General features: G+C 50.2%; 2 protein-coding genes and 1 long non-coding RNA gene across 5 annotated transcripts; 1 reads left to right on the plus strand and 2 right to left on the minus strand.

Moving 5' to 3' along the window:
- Nucleotides 1-1292: 1292 nt before the first annotated feature.
- Ypel4 (yippee like 4) lies at nt 1293-5928 on the minus strand. Its single transcript, XM_021642928.2, has 5 exons — nt 5497-5928; nt 2895-3219; nt 2734-2777; nt 2339-2447; nt 1293-2215 (listed from the first exon to the last, which is right to left on the minus strand). The coding sequence occupies exons 2-5, from the start codon at nt 3033-3035 to the stop codon at nt 2126-2128; spliced, it is 384 nt and encodes a 127-aa protein (XP_021498603.1). The 5' UTR covers nt 3036-3219; nt 5497-5928; the 3' UTR covers nt 1293-2125.
- Nucleotides 5929-9381: 3453 nt separating this feature from the next.
- LOC132655921 (uncharacterized) lies at nt 9382-10909 on the minus strand. Its single transcript, XR_009593880.1, has 2 exons — nt 10865-10909; nt 9382-10604 (listed from the first exon to the last, which is right to left on the minus strand). It is a non-coding gene; the product is annotated as an uncharacterized LOC132655921 (long non-coding RNA).
- Nucleotides 10910-11028: 119 nt separating this feature from the next.
- Clp1 (cleavage factor polyribonucleotide kinase subunit 1) lies at nt 11029-14754 on the plus strand. Of its 3 annotated transcripts, none has more exons than XM_021642861.2 (3): nt 11029-11167; nt 12042-12669; nt 13675-14754. In XM_021642861.2, the coding sequence occupies exons 2-3, from the start codon at nt 12064-12066 to the stop codon at nt 14344-14346; spliced, it is 1278 nt and encodes a 425-aa protein (XP_021498536.1). In that variant the 5' UTR covers nt 11029-11167; nt 12042-12063; the 3' UTR covers nt 14347-14754. The 3 variants fall into 3 exon arrangements, with proteins under 3 accessions (XP_021498536.1, XP_060246341.1, XP_060246342.1); XM_060390358.1 differs by lacking the exon at nt 11029-11167 and adding an exon at nt 11178-11486; XM_060390359.1 differs by lacking the exon at nt 11029-11167 and having other exon boundaries at nt 12037-12669.
- Nucleotides 14755-14775: the final 21 nt, after the last annotated feature.

Below are 14775 nucleotides of genomic sequence, written 5' to 3' on the forward strand. Positions count from 1 at the left end.
CTGGCTTGTGTCTCCATGCTGATGTTAAGAGAATTTGAGAAAGTACAGGTAGCTCTAAATACTCAAAGTTATCCGAGCCTCCCTGGGTATAGTGGTGCGCACCCATAATCCCAGCACTCCACTCAAGAGGCGGGTAGAACTGAGTTTGAGACTAGCATGGTCTATCTATACAGGAAGTTCCAGGGAAGCCAGAGCTGCATAGTGAAAACATGGCACCCCACCCCAGGAAAAGCTTCATGTCTGGCACAAAACAGCCATTTCACTTTTTTTTTTTTTTAGGTTTTAGGATGGGGTTGTGACTCAGTCAATGGAGTGCTCGAATAGCATGCAAAAAGCCCTGAACTTGATCCCTAACGCCACAAAAGCCAGATTTGGCAGAGCATGCTTGAAAGCTGGAGGCAGGAAGATTACAAGTTCAAAGTCATATAGCAGGTTCGAGGGCCAGCCCAGGCTATGTTTCAGAGCGACAGTGGTTTATCCATGCCTTCCCAGTGTCCTCGTGATGAAATCACGGTCCTCTAAGGTTCACAGTGCTTCCCGTCTCCCACTTTAATCTTTATATCTTCTCCTCCTGCATTTCTGTTTCAGCCACGGAAAAACAGTTTCCTCCAGTTAGCCCAGCCTGTGCCACAGCGCACGGTTCTGTCTGAATCTCTCCCAGCTCTTTACTCCTCAAATCTAGGAAGCCAGTCTGAACTAGAGCCCCCATTGTCTCCTGTTGGGGTTGCCTAGCCTCTTCTGGCCACTAGACTGAGCTCCCAGAAGTCCGGCCTTGGCTGGCTTGTTCGCTGCGCATCCCTGCAAGTGGCACGTACTAATATTTGCAATGCCCATGGGTTGATCTAGAAACAAGAATAACATATAACGGATTGTTTTACCACAAATCTAGTCTTCCCCTACAAATCGAGATCTCCTGTCAGTGCACCCCAATCATGTTCGTTATATCCTACTTTTGTGTTAGCGCTATAGTTTGAGCTATATCCTACTTTAGACCAGCTGCCAGCAGCATCTCAGCCCGGGGATTTTCATTTTAGCCTCTCGACTATCCATGGGTTGATTTTTAATCTCTAATAAGCTTGCGCTCTCACCGGGGAGAGGTCGAGGGGACAGGAAATGTTAGATGCGCCTCTTGGACAGGCTCATAAAAACCCACACCTCGTGGTTCACCTGGATGTTTACCGCCTGGGAAGCCGGTGGAGGAGCTTGCCGCGGTGAGGCAAGTGCTGCCTCCTACTGGTTTAAAGAGGGCAGTGCAGGGTCCATACCCAAGGAAGGAAAGCCACAGCAGCACCTCACAGTTCCTTTTGCCCTTTTTATTAAAAATAGACCCAAACACTTTATGTATCATACAAAAGTTTCGTTCGCTGGTGGCAGTCACAGGAAAGACTGGTCCCGCAGCGCTGCCGATCCACCTCCAGGGAACCGGGTCCCAGGGAGCAGTGTCTGGGCCTTGGGGAACGCCCATAAAGACTGCTCTCTGGCAACAGCCAGCTGGGGGCGGGGGCTGTTCTTGGAGCAGCGTTCCCCACCCCACCCAATGGCAAAGATTAGATACTTGAAAGTGCCTCTTTAGTGCGAAGGTAAACAGTGGAGTGAAATGGGAACCCCTGTAATGATTTCCCAGGGTCTAGGGTTTGTGTTCTTTCTTGTATTGGCCCCATCCCTAGTCCTTAACGGAGAATGGGGGTGGACAAACTGCCCTCTGACTCTGGGGCCCTGATGCTGAGGCCAAAATTTCACTCCGGCGGAAGTCTTTGCTGCCCTGTGGTCCAGCACCACCACCAATGTCCTGTTCATTCAAAAAAGGCCGATCAAATTTGGTAATTCGTAGTCCTTTCTGCCTGAGTTCACGCCCTGCCATCACTTTCAGTGCCACAACCATCCCCCGACACCCTGTTCTGTATTTCCCTGACTGCTACCCACTCCTGAGCCTCAACCACCCCTGGGGTGTCCCAGGCTCCTGCTCCAGAGGGTCCTGGTACGCTGTGAAGGGGGAAGGGTGGTCGCTCGGAGCCAGCTTTCCCCAGGGGTGGGCAGTACTCATGCTGGTGTGGACTGCGTGGCAGGGTCAGGGGACTGGTGAGGGGTGGGGCATGCGGAGGAGGGTCACAGCCCGCTGAGGCCCTCAGTCCCAGCCGTTGTCTTTCACCATGTGTGACATCTCAATGATGTATTTCCCTTCTTTGTATTTCTGGCTGGTCTCAAAAGCTTGTTCCTGGGGGCGGAGGGGAGGAGGAGAGCGGTGACCGCGGGAAGTGTCTCCCCTCGGGGCTCCCTCTGCGGGCCGGGCCGTGGCCTGGCGTGTGGGCGCTGGGGTTGGAGGGCCGTGGGGACTCACATATTTCCAGCCCAGTGTGGTCTTGCAGCTCTCACAGAAAATGTCGGCTACCGAGTGGAGTCCTGTGAGCAGGAGGCGCTGTTCAGCTGGCCCACAACCCACGTTGACCCTGTCTCAGGAAACAAGGACCCAGCACACAGGAGAGTTGCCCTGTCAGTCCAGCCCCCAACCAACCCGAAAGGATGTCTGCCTGGGGAACACCAGAAGCCGCTGCCGGCAGCACTCCACCCCGTTAGGATAGGTGCTTGGGCCGTCCTACGCCCACAAAACTAGACCGCGTTTTCTGAACCCCTTTGTAAGAAGTACCGGGTCCTTTTGGAGGCTCACCCCCATTCTGCAATGAGGAAAGCTGTTGGAACACAAGCGCATACACACAAAGAAACAGGTAGACTCACACGGAGTTAAACAGGTAGGCCCGGCCATGGCTCCCTTGGAAGGACTGTGGAGACAGGATAGACAGTGGGTACCACCGGGTAGCCCTTAGCCCCAGTGCCTGCGTCCCAACGGGCCTGGAGTAAAAGACTGGGGGAGTGGCGGGCCCTCCCTCCAGCGTTACCTTGGAAATAAGCTCGTCGTGTTTGGCCAAGTGTGCCCGACAGTGGACGCAACTGTAAGTGCGGTGGCAGCGCGGCAGGTAGCTGCGGAAAGTCTTGGCGGGTAGACAGGCAGGGGCCGGGCCGGGGTCACAGCTGGGCATGACGGGCTGCAGGACGATGCCCTGGCGGGCCGGCGGGGCTGGAGCCGTGCAGCCCCCGCAGAGACGGTCGCAGGTAAAGCAGCGGAGCAGATTGGCTAGAGCCGTGTTTCAGGACAGTGGGAGTGTGGGGGGGCTGCCCGGCCAGGGCCCCCCCAGACGAGAACCAGATGGAAATGGAAGTCACCTGGCAAGAGAAGAGGGTGCGTCAGGGGAGGCGTGACCTCGCGAGGCTCCTGAGCGGCGAGAGATGGAGCTCGCTCACCTCAACCCCGCCATCCCCATCGCCACCAGCCCTCGGCCTCCCATTGCACTTTCTGTCCCCTAGAGTCCCATTCTGTTCTGGCAGCCGTTCCGGCGTCTTGTAAGGGAGTTGGTACCTTTCTCTCCGGAGACAGTAGCAGTCTCCAGCATTTTCCACTGAGAGCAGCCTGCTGGCATAGACACTGCCGTGGGAGCAGTCTGCAGGGGACCCCTCTTGTGTCCAGTTCTGAGAGGAACTGCGCCCTAACAGGAGCTCTGAGCCTTTTGAAAAGTCAGCCGACCTCAAGGTTTATTTCTTTCCTTTTATTTGTTTGTTTGGTTCTTTTTCCGTCTAAGGGCCTCCTACGATTGGCCCACGTTTTGGGAAAGTAAGAAGGAGCAGGCAGATGGGCACACGCAGCGTTTCAGCCCTCTCCTGGGGTTGGGTCCTGGAACTCCACAGAACTTGGTAGCTCTTCAGCATCCAGCCCTTAAACGTGGCTGTTTCCCAGTCCTGCACCCTGGGCCGCAGAGACCCCAGGCTAGAGGGAGCGCTGGCTGTCTTTCTAGCTTCTGGTCCTCTAGTCTCATTATTTACTTACTGCTGCCTTAGCTCTGAGTCAATGACAGGCACCTAAGCCCTAGGAGAAAAATTATCTTTCCTCCAGCAAGTCTTGACAGCTGGACCTTTGGAAAATGGGCAGCAGCTCAGAAGCCAGACTCCTGGGCTGTGTGGCAGAGCGTGCAAGCAACGTTAGCAGGAAGCATCAGGGTAGGAGGATTCCTTATTTTTTAAAAGCTGGGCTTTGGGGCACAAGGCAGAAAATATTTCTTCTCTATGGAGCCAGAGCACAGCAGTGGTGAGGCAGCAGCGAATGAGAATTGCAGGGATCTGACTAAGGAGCCTGAGACGCTGGTGTCTGCCCGCTCACACCCCAGTCCCGACGTGGCTGAGGGTACTGCAGGAGGGGGATAAGGAGGGCTGTCCTCTGTTAACTCTGGTAAGCAGGCGGCTGCCCGCCCCGCCTCTGTGGGATGGCCTGTGTCTCCTTCAGAGACAACCGCAAGAGCTCCAGTGATGTTAGACCACCCAGCAGAGGAGGCGGTATGGCTCCAGTTGCCAGGATAAACGGGCTGCTCTGTCCTCTCTGTGGTCATGAGCACCCAGGCTCCTCTCTTCTCTCCAAGGGCTGCCATAGAAGTCTTCCCATGAATGCCCCCGAGTAGGACCATCTTCTTCAGTATCTGGTCCTCCACCCTTGGCCGAGTCCCAGAGAGGCACCTTGGGCTGAATTCGGGGTGACATTGTATTGTGACCCTCCTTGCTTCAGTTCAGCATCACCCCTTGATCTGCCTTCAACTTATCTCCAGTTCCCCCCAGGGTGCCACCTTGAAACACCTGCTTCAAGAGATACCAGATTTGCCCCCTCCCGTTATCTTTGGCTCCTTCCCCAGCCCTGTCCTTCCGTCACTGTCACGCCTCCCTCCCTTTCCCCTGCCTTTCTGTCCAGCAGAGGAGAAGCTGCAAAGAAGGCCAAAAAAATAAAATCATGAAAAGGAGAGTTGGGGTCATTTCTTCTCCCTTCTCTGCCATCTCTTGTCATGGGGTGAAGCAAATCAGGCAAATGACTGGGGGCAGGAAAACAAAACAAACAAAAACAGAGGTGAGTGCTGGGAAGAGGACAATTCCCTGGTGTTGAGATGGGGCTGGATTGTGGGAGGTGAGGGGAGCAGAAGGCTTGCAACTGGGAAGCCTGGCTACTGACAGCAGAAGTGATGAGGCAGAGTGGTGGAACCAGGTGCGAATCCAGTGCCTCTCAGGGGATAGGGAAGGGGAGGGGGACGTTTGCTCACAAGGGATGGATTCAATTGCTGTGATGTTTTGCCTCCCCCTGGGCCAGCGTTTTCAATATGGTATGGTCCGAATAATTAGCAGAGCAGCAAGCGCCCAGGGCAGGCTTTGGGGGTCTGCACCAGCAGCAAAAACAATAAACAGTGATGTCTGCTCCCGCAGCCAAAGTTGCCGGGAAATAACTGCCAGAGAATCGGCAGAGCTTGGGGAAGGATGGAGGAGCCGAGAGGCGCGGAGGCAGCGGGGAGGGGGAAGGGAGGACAAAGGGTGGATGAATAATGCTTTTACGAAGGGGAGAAAGCAACACGCAGCAGGAAGAGGAAATTTGCAAAGGGGGAAAATTGATTTGGAGAAGGGCTGCCCCCTCACCTTGAGGTCTGCTCCAGAGATCTCCGTCTACCTCAATCTCTCAGCTCACTCTTCTCTCTTCTCTCTTGGCTCCTTCAGTTGGGAAGGGGATAGATCTGGGGAGGGTAGCTGGGGGCTGAGGACTGGGACTGCAGGCTGGACAGCTGCGGGGGGCAGAGGTTGCCTCTTGTTCCGCACCTCGGTCTGTGGGTAAATGTGGCTGTGTGTTGTGGAACTGCATCATAATACTGTGACTCACCCAGCCCCCACCCCCCTCACCTCCCACGTCAGAGCAGGGCTGGGAGACACAGGAGGCGGCGGGAGAGGAGGGAGGGGGCAGGCATCCAGGGACCGGCTACAAGAGTGATGTCAGGGAGTGGGGGCAGAGGGGTAGGCTGGCTTAGGATGTCTTTCTGGTGGTAGGCAAAAGGAGAAATAGGTTGTTAAGGAGCAAGGCTGTATGGCCAGTGAAGGGCAGGGATGGAGTGAGGGTGGCAGGGATGGAGAGAGGAGCGAGCAAGGCTGCTGAAGTGAGGGTGGATGTGGAGAGCCAGGAAGTACACGCACACTCAACATCATACGTTTTCCCACTTCAACTCTGACATCAGCTCTGCTGCAGGGCGAGAAGGATATATGAATTGTCAGGGATGGCAGACTGGGCTCAAGCTCAGCAGTACTGTACTTGGAACCTCTGATGGCAGTTTATTGGCTCCAAAGCAGCCCGGGTCAAACATGACACTGTGCACCCAGGAACCTCTTGTCCACGACCTCCAAGTTGTTTGTGCTGCGAATGGAGACACCCATGTGACTTGAGCTTCTTGACTCTGACTCGGCTGTAAACTTTCAGAGGCAGCTCCTCAGGGAAACCTCTCTGCACCCCGAGACCTCATCTGTCCAGTGCGGAGCCCTGCATGGTAGAGACACTTGCAAAATAGTAGCTTGCCTGCGTCTTCAGAGAAGGGCCAAGTGTCTGGCTTTGATCTCAAAGACACCTGCGTTGAAACCTTAGCTCTGCCAATTATTCACCAGGAACCACAGGCTAGTGACTAATGCTCCTGGGCCATCCAGTTGCTCTTCTGCCGAGTGAGGCTAATCATATTCACCTCATGGAGGGAGTGTGTGAGGTAGCGTGTAAACTTCCAAAGACGTGCCTAACGCACAACAGGCACTGAGGAAAGAGTAACGTAATTTTCTTGTGTTCTCTCTCTTTTTAGCTAACTATTTAATTGAGTTTTGCTATGAATTAGTGTCATTTCAGAACAGCATTCTCTACACGGGGCAATGGAGCGGGCAGGAGGACTGCAAATTCCAGGTCAGCCTGTGCTTCATGGTAAGATAAGGAATAAATAAAAAGAAACACCAAACAAATACAAACAAAAACCACATCCTCTATTTATAATCCCTAAGCCCAGAAACTATTTTCTACTAATTTTTTGATATTTCAAGAGACATGATGCCAAATTTTTGTCTTATGGAGACCCTACATTTTCCTTTGATTTTTTTTTAAATAAGCTTTCAGTTAAAACTCATCTGATCTATAACGCTTCCCATGGAGTTCAGAACTATGTCTGTCACTGAAGTATGTAGACCAGAACATGCCCCGACCACAAGACAAAACTCCCTGTTCTACATCTTAGGCTTTCAGAGAATGAAAGCTGAAACACAGGTCTCGAGAGTAGTTTTCTACGTATTCCTTTTCTCACGTGTGGGGGTGAAGTCAAGGCAGGAAAAACAGAATGATTGATCCTGGTAGGTGGGTTAGAAAAAAGGGGATTCTGAACATTCGATTAGGTTCAGATCTGGAGATTAGGTAAACTATGAAAACACAATGTGTTTGTCATGAGGCCTAGTACTAGAGGCCTGAAAATGAGAAGAGCCGGCTAAAGAAAGAAAAAGAGTCTGGAATGGTGGTTACCAGCCTTCAAGAAGCGGAGGTGAGAGGATTCCTCTGAGTAAGAGGTCAGCCAGTCTGGGCTACAGTGCGAGAAGCTGGCCTGACTGTGCCTGCCTGTAATTCCATCACTGTGGAGGTATGGATGGGAGGATCAGGAGTTCAAAGCTCTCATACAAACAAACAAACACCAGAAAGGTGGGGAGGGAATGGGGTGGATTCTGTCTGCGTAACAGATAAAAAAGGTAAATGCTGAAGTTATAGAGCTGGCTCATTAGGTAAATGCACTTGCTGCAAAGGCCGGACTGAAAACCCAGTTCAGTCCCCAGACAGCTGTCCTTGGCTGCTACGTGCACACTGCGCACACTGCCACCCCCACAACATCGCACACGGCATGACAAACCAAACAAAGGAACAGAAAGGAAATAGAAAAGGAAGAGGTACTAGAGGATCCGGTCTTGAGAAGAAAGGAAAGATCCTAAGAGTATGGGTTTAAAGCTGGAAGCAAAAAGTTTATTTATAAATTTAAACCAACAGAGGAACAAAATAATCAAAGATAGAGCTGGAGAGGGAGGGTCAAGGACACCGGACAGAATTATTTGGAGGTGGGGTGGAGATGCGGGACACCTCGTGAGGCTGGAATGGAGAGAGAAGAGCGGGTGGTTTTTTTTTGTATTTAAGAAGCAAAGTGGAGGGCTGGAGATGGCTCAGCGGTTAAGCTCTCACTGCTCTTCCAGAGGTCCTGAGTTCAATTCCCAGCAACCACATGGTGGCTCATATCGGTCTGTAATGAAATCTGATTCCCTCTTCTGGTGCGCATGAAAACAGAGCACTCATATAAATAAGTAAATCTTAGGGGGAAAAAAAGAAGCAAAGTAGAGAGCAATGTCAAAGGGAGGCGAGGGCCCATCTTGACTTTGGCTTGAGATAGGTAAGCAATACTGAGCAAAAACGACCTTCAGGGAACTGGGAACACTGCCTTAAGGGGGAGAGTGGTGGTGAAGAACCAGACTGGGGGAATGAATTCCAGAGAAAGAAGATGAGCTACTTCCAGGGCCTAGAAGTTTGCTAAGCTGATGTTTGCACAGTGACTACCTAAAGCACATCCCCATAGAAAACTGGGAGAGGTGACAACTTTCCTGCCTGAAGACTGAGTGCTAGGTAGGAGCAGCAAGAGAAACGTAGACCAGAAAGCTACCCTATGCTCAGTCTACACTCAACACGTGGGCTAGGATGACGAAAGTACTCACCTGCTTTAAAAACAAACCAGACAGGGGCTGGAAAGGCAGTTAAGAGCAATTGTGCCTCACAGTTCTGGATAACTCCAGTTTCAGGAGGACCCTCTTCTTCTTACCTAGGAAGGCATCAGGCATGCACACGAAACGCACACATACAGGAAGACAAACTGCTTATACGGCACACGCCTTAACCCAGCATTTGTGAGGCAGATATCTGAGGCCAGCCTGGTTGATGGAGTGAGTTCCAGGACAGCCAGAGCTACACAGAGAAACCCTCTCTCAAAAAATTGGAAAAGAAGATAAAATTAAAACAAAACAAAACAAAACAGTATGGGTTGGGTGTGGTACCTGGAGAAATGGCTCATGGGTTAAGGGCACTTGCTCTAGTAGATGTCCTGGATTCGATTTCAAGAACCCACACGGCTGCTCCTAAACACCCATCACTCCATTCCTAGTGGATTCAACATCATCTTCTGATGTCTGCAGGAACTAAGTATGAGGGTGGTTCATTTAGTCACATACACACACACACAACACTCATACATCCAAATCTTTAAAAAGTGGTCCCTGTAAAACGGGCTGACAATTATAAGTGCTGCACAGGATTCTGGCTGGATTTAAATGAATGTACACCGCACACAGCCATGGAACAATACCTAACAGCCAACACTATGTAATTGTTTGCTCATTATTATAAACCGATCCAACCTCCTAAGCTCTTGGTTTCAATCTGTTTTAGTTGTGTTTCTTATTGCTATAATCAAATATGTGACAAAAAGCAACTGAAAAGTTTTATTTCGATGCGTGGTTCAGGAGACAGAGTCCATCAGCACAGAGGTGTGGCAGTGGAAAGGGCTTGCTCACATGCCGTTGGATCGGGAAGGAGACAGAGTGGGATGCTGGTCCTTCAATGGCTTTTTCCTCTTCCTCTTCTGATTCAGTCCAGGACCTCAGCTGAAGAAATGGTGCTGGCCACATTCCGAGTAGCTCTTCCCAGTCACGCCCAAAGAAGTGCCTCACTGGTATCCAAGGTGTTTACTGATCCAGTCAAGGTGACAGAGGAAAGTCACCATGTAAAGGCCCTCTTTTAAGCCTCATAATGGCACATGCCCAAGTCCAGCACCAGGAGGTAGAGGCCTGTCTGGTCTACGTGGTGAGTTCCAGGACAGGCACTAGAGTGAGGCTCTGTCTCAAAAAAACAAAATACAACAAAAGCCCACCTCCACTAATAACACATACAACAAAAAACCAGCTCCACTAATAACCGAGTGCTTCGGCAAATGCCTCTCATTATCTTAGGGAGGCAGTACACCTACCTGGGTTTATAGGGCCACACAGGCACCTGAAAGAACTTAGAATACATATATTTTTTTATTTTTTATTTTTTGAGGCAGGGTTTCTTTGTGTAGCCCTGGCTGTCCTGGAACTTACTCTGTAGACCAGGCTGGCCTCAAACTAATAGAGATTAGCCTGCCTCTGCCTCCATCACCCAGCTAATAGGTAAGATTATTATAGCCTCCTCGCCTATAATAAACATTTAGGGCTGATATCAGATATTTTCTATATCGTACGCATTGTGCTTAGCACATATATCTCATCCAATCTCAAAACACCTTCAAGAGGTCAAGTACTGTTATTATTTCCATTTTATAGACAAGAGATGTCTCAGGGAAAGCAGCCTATGATTTATCCAAAGTCAAGCAATGAGCTAATACAAGATTCTAAAGGCCATGCTCATGAAAAGTAGATTATAGATGTGGTGGAACCGGTTAGCAGCGCTGTAAATGATTGACTTTGTATAACTGTCATTTACATAGAGAAACAGTTTAAACTCTGACAGAACTTGTTGGAAAATGTCTGATTTTTAAGGTAAATGAAAGAAATCATATGGATTTTTTTTTCTATGTTTACTAAAGAAAAAAATTTCAAATTTGAGCTGTTGGCTCAAATCTGTAAATTCCAGCATTCAGGAGTCCTAAAGCAGGAGAATCACCCCGACTCTGAAAAAGAAAAAACAAATTACACTTGGCTTCTTCTGTATGTCAGCTGTGCACAGCCGCAGGGGGACCGCTTCCTGCCCCTTCCCCCGGCCCGGGTCTCCTGCTTAAGCTGCGTTTGGCTAACTTCCCCAGATTCTGGCTTGTGGTTTAGGCGAGCAGAGGATCTACACCGTGGGGCCTCTCCCTGTCTGGTTGCCTTTAGTTTTCCTGGACAGCAGATGGGCAGAGACCTCGTAACCGCCTCCCGCGCGTGGGCTCACCCGCGACGTCTCCTTTCCGCCTGCTGCGGTCTTCCCGCACAAAGTGACGGCGCTGCCCCGCCCACCCCAGCGAGCCGCGCCACAATCCTCGAACCACAACTCCCAGAGGGCCAAGCGGTGGCGCGCTCACTCACCTCTAACTACATGTCCCAAGAGGCATCACGCGCCGCGCCTCCTCCCACTGCGCAAGAGCGGAAACGCCTTTGCTTTCCGGCTGGTATCTAGGTGAGCGCTGTGCGTGGTTTGGCTGCCGTCCTGTCCGGAGGCTTCTGCGACGCTAATTTCGGGCCTGTGGCTGTGCAGGTAAGGCCGAAGGACCCCAGTTCACCTCTGGGAGGCGGAGCAGCTTTCGGTGTCGGACCTAGCCTCGACGAGTACTGGACCTAGACGTGCGGTTCAGAATCATAAATAGTAACTTATACTCCTTCCGCAGTTTACGGTGTTTTGTTTTTTCTGCTGTGGTCTCTGTTGTCCCCTGAACAGCGCTGTTACGTGAGGCCGTGGAAAAGCCCACATGTGACAGAGAGGAGGAGTGAACCGCTAGGAGTTGGTTCACGTGTTAAGGGACTGGACTACTAAGTCCCAGAGCCGGACCTGCAGCCGTTTTCTGATTCCGAACCCGGTATCCTGTTCCGTGCATACTATTCAGAGGCTTGTTTCTTGTTGGCTAAGAGAGTTGGGGGAGTGGGCATCTGTTACTTTGTTTTCCGATTGAACGATAGAGGGAAAACTCCGCAGATCAAGTCTCCTGTTAGATCCGTGGGGAGTTCTCTGTGTCCTAGTGATTCATTCACTCAGGGTTTTTTATTGAGTTGCACTACTATTCTACCTACTAAAGTAGCAAACAAAACAACTGCCCAACTGTAGTTGTGGGGAGACCGTACACATTGAGTCTGGAGGCAGTAAGGACTGTGCAGATAAAGATAAAGGGAGGAAACCACTGGAAGGGTTTTTGTTGTTGTTGTTTTTAATTTTTGGGATAGGGTTTCTCTGTGTAGCCTTGGCTGTCCTGGACTCGCTTTGTAGACCAGGCTGGCCTCAAACTCACAGAGATCCTGTTGACTCTGCCACCCTGAGTGCTGGGATCATAGGTGTGCCACAACCCACCCATCTCATGGAAGGTTTTGAATGATGGCCTGGTGTAATGGTTTTATCTAATGTTTAATCTGGATTATAGGCACAGCAGCCATACAGAAAAGATGAGCGAAGAATCCAGTGATGACAAGAAGCCAACAACTAAATTTGAACTAGAACGAGAAACGGAACTTCGATTTGAGGTGGAGGCATCGCAGTCAGTTCAGCTGGAGTTGTTGGCTGGCATGGCGGAGATCTTTGGCACAGAGCTGACCAGAAACAAGAAATTCACCTTCGATGCTGGTGCCAAGGTGGCCGTTTTCACTTGGCATGGCTGTTCCCTCCAGTTGAGTGGCCGGACCGAGGTGGCTTATGTCTCTAAGGACACCCCTATGTTGCTTTACCTCAACACTCACACCGCCTTGGAGCAGATGCGGAGGCAGGCGGAGAAGGAAGAGGAGAGAGGTCCCCGAGTGATGGTAGTCGGCCCCACTGATGTGGGCAAGTCCACCGTGTGTCGGCTGCTGCTCAACTACGCCGTGCGCTTGGGCCGCCGGCCTACTTATGTGGAGCTGGATGTGGGCCAGGGCTCTGTGTCCATCCCTGGTACTATGGGGGCCCTCTACATTGAGCGGCCAGCTGATGTAGAAGAAGGGTTCTCCATCCAGGCCCCTCTTGTGTATCATTTTGGCTCTACCACTCCTGGCACCAACATCAAGCTCTACAATAAGGTCAGAGCTGGAGCTAAAATGGGATGGAGGGAACAGTTGCAATCGGGAGGAAGTAGGGGAGTTTGTTACTTAAAATTTTCCCTGTGAACTTAATTATGTTATATATATGTGTGTGTGTGTGTATGTATATTATATGGAATATTTTTTTTTTTGGTATGCTATTATTGCCAGATGATTTCAGAAAAGACTATTTTAAAACTAAGTCAGCTTCAGACTGCTAAATATCTTGTGGCTCTATTAGGAATTAATTATTACGAGAGAAGTCAGGAAGCAGAGGGCTTGGAGACATGCTCAGGATTAAGAGTCTGCCAAACCTTTAATCTTAGCAGAAGCAGAGGTGGGCAGATCTCTGTGAGTTTGGTCCAGGACATAGGGAGACGCTGTTGCCAAAAAGAAGGTGAAAAACCAGACCAAACCAAAGAGTACTGCTCCTGTTCAGGGTCAATTTGGTTCCCAGAACCCATGTCACGCTGTTCCCAGCTGCCTATCACTCCAGCTCCAGACAGATCTAATGCCTTAGGCCTCTGTGGGACTCTGTACTCATGTGCACAAGCATATATACAGGTACATAATGAAAAATAAAAAATAAATTAAAAAGGAAGCTGAAGTAGCAAAATTAATCCATGTTATGGAGTCAAAACCGTAGTAATTAAAAATATGAATTTTGAACTTGGTATTGTAATGCTGATCCCTATAGTCCTAAGACTTGGAAGGCTAGCTAAGGGTTTCAGGAGTTTGAAGCTAGGCTAGAGCTTTGTATTAACACTCTGTCTCATAAAAGCATAAAATTGGGGGCTAGGGCTGAGGGTGTAGTTCAGTTGCCGAGAAGTTTCACGGCTTTTGGCTGGATGCCCAGCCTGGTAACTCTTACGTCCAGCTGTGGGGGCTCGCATCCTCATACCAGCATGCGGACAGTCAGTGCACAGGAGGTGAAAAGAAAGAAAACACTAAGAAAATGCAGACAGATTGATCTGGTTTTTTGTTCTCATTTTGATCCTTTTCCAGATTACATCCCGTCTAGCAGACGTGTTCAACCAGAGGTGTGAAGTGAATCGCAGGGCTTCTGTCAGTGGCTGTGTCATCAACACCTGTGGCTGGGTCAAGAGCTCGGGGTACCAGGCCCTGGTGCACGCAGCTTCAGCCTTTGAGGTGGATGTGGTTGTTGTTCTGGATCAAGAACGACTGTACAACGAATTGAAAAGGGACCTGCCTCATTTTGTTCGAACTGTGTTACTCCCCAAATCAGGGGGTGTGGTAGAACGCTCCAAGGACTTCCGGCGGGAATGTAGGGACGAAAGGATCCGTGAGTATTTCTATGGATTCCGAGGCTGTTTCTATCCCCATGCCTTCAATGTCAAATTCTCTGATGTGAAAATCTACAAAGTTGGGGCACCCACCATCCCAGACTCCTGTTTACCTCTGGGCATGTCTCAGGAAGATAATCAGCTCAAGTTGGTACCTGTGACCCCTGGCAGAGATATGGTGCACCATCTCCTGAGTGTCAGCACTGCAGAGGGCACAGAGGAGAACCTTTCTGAGACCAGTGTGGCTGGCTTCATAGTTGTGACCAGTGTGGACCTGGAACACCAGGTGTTTACTGTCTTGTCTCCAGCCCCCCGCCCACTGCCTAAGAACTTCCTTCTCATCATGGATATCCGGTTCATGGATCTCAAGTAGTAACTAGCAAGGAGCCTCACTCTCTGGGCCATAGAGTCTGGCCATCACCAAAGGGAGACGGAGTGAGATACGGAATCTTATTAAGGCAGCGGACAAGGAACAAGTAGTAGACAGCACGTGTTCTACCTCTTAAAACAGCGGCGGTAGCCAGACTCTTGTAACCCTAAACCAAACAGAGAACATGAAAGGAAATCTGATTATTTTTTAAGATTGCCTAAGGCGCCACTTGTAATATCCCAAGGTCATAGAGCATGCCATGTCTTCCACTGCTACCATGTTACTTTGTTACCACTTTCTAGTCCATATATATATAGTACTTGTTACAGTATTTAACCAGGGTGAAAGTGAGAGAAAGTTCAGACTTGAGAAAACAACTATTTTAATAAATACTATTGTCATAGCATAGAAGTTGGTGTGATTCTTTTTTAA

This window comes from Meriones unguiculatus, chromosome 8 (assembly GCF_030254825.1).
Source record: "Meriones unguiculatus strain TT.TT164.6M chromosome 8, Bangor_MerUng_6.1, whole genome shotgun sequence".
NCBI classification, from domain to species: Eukaryota; Metazoa; Chordata; class Mammalia; order Rodentia; family Muridae; genus Meriones; species Meriones unguiculatus.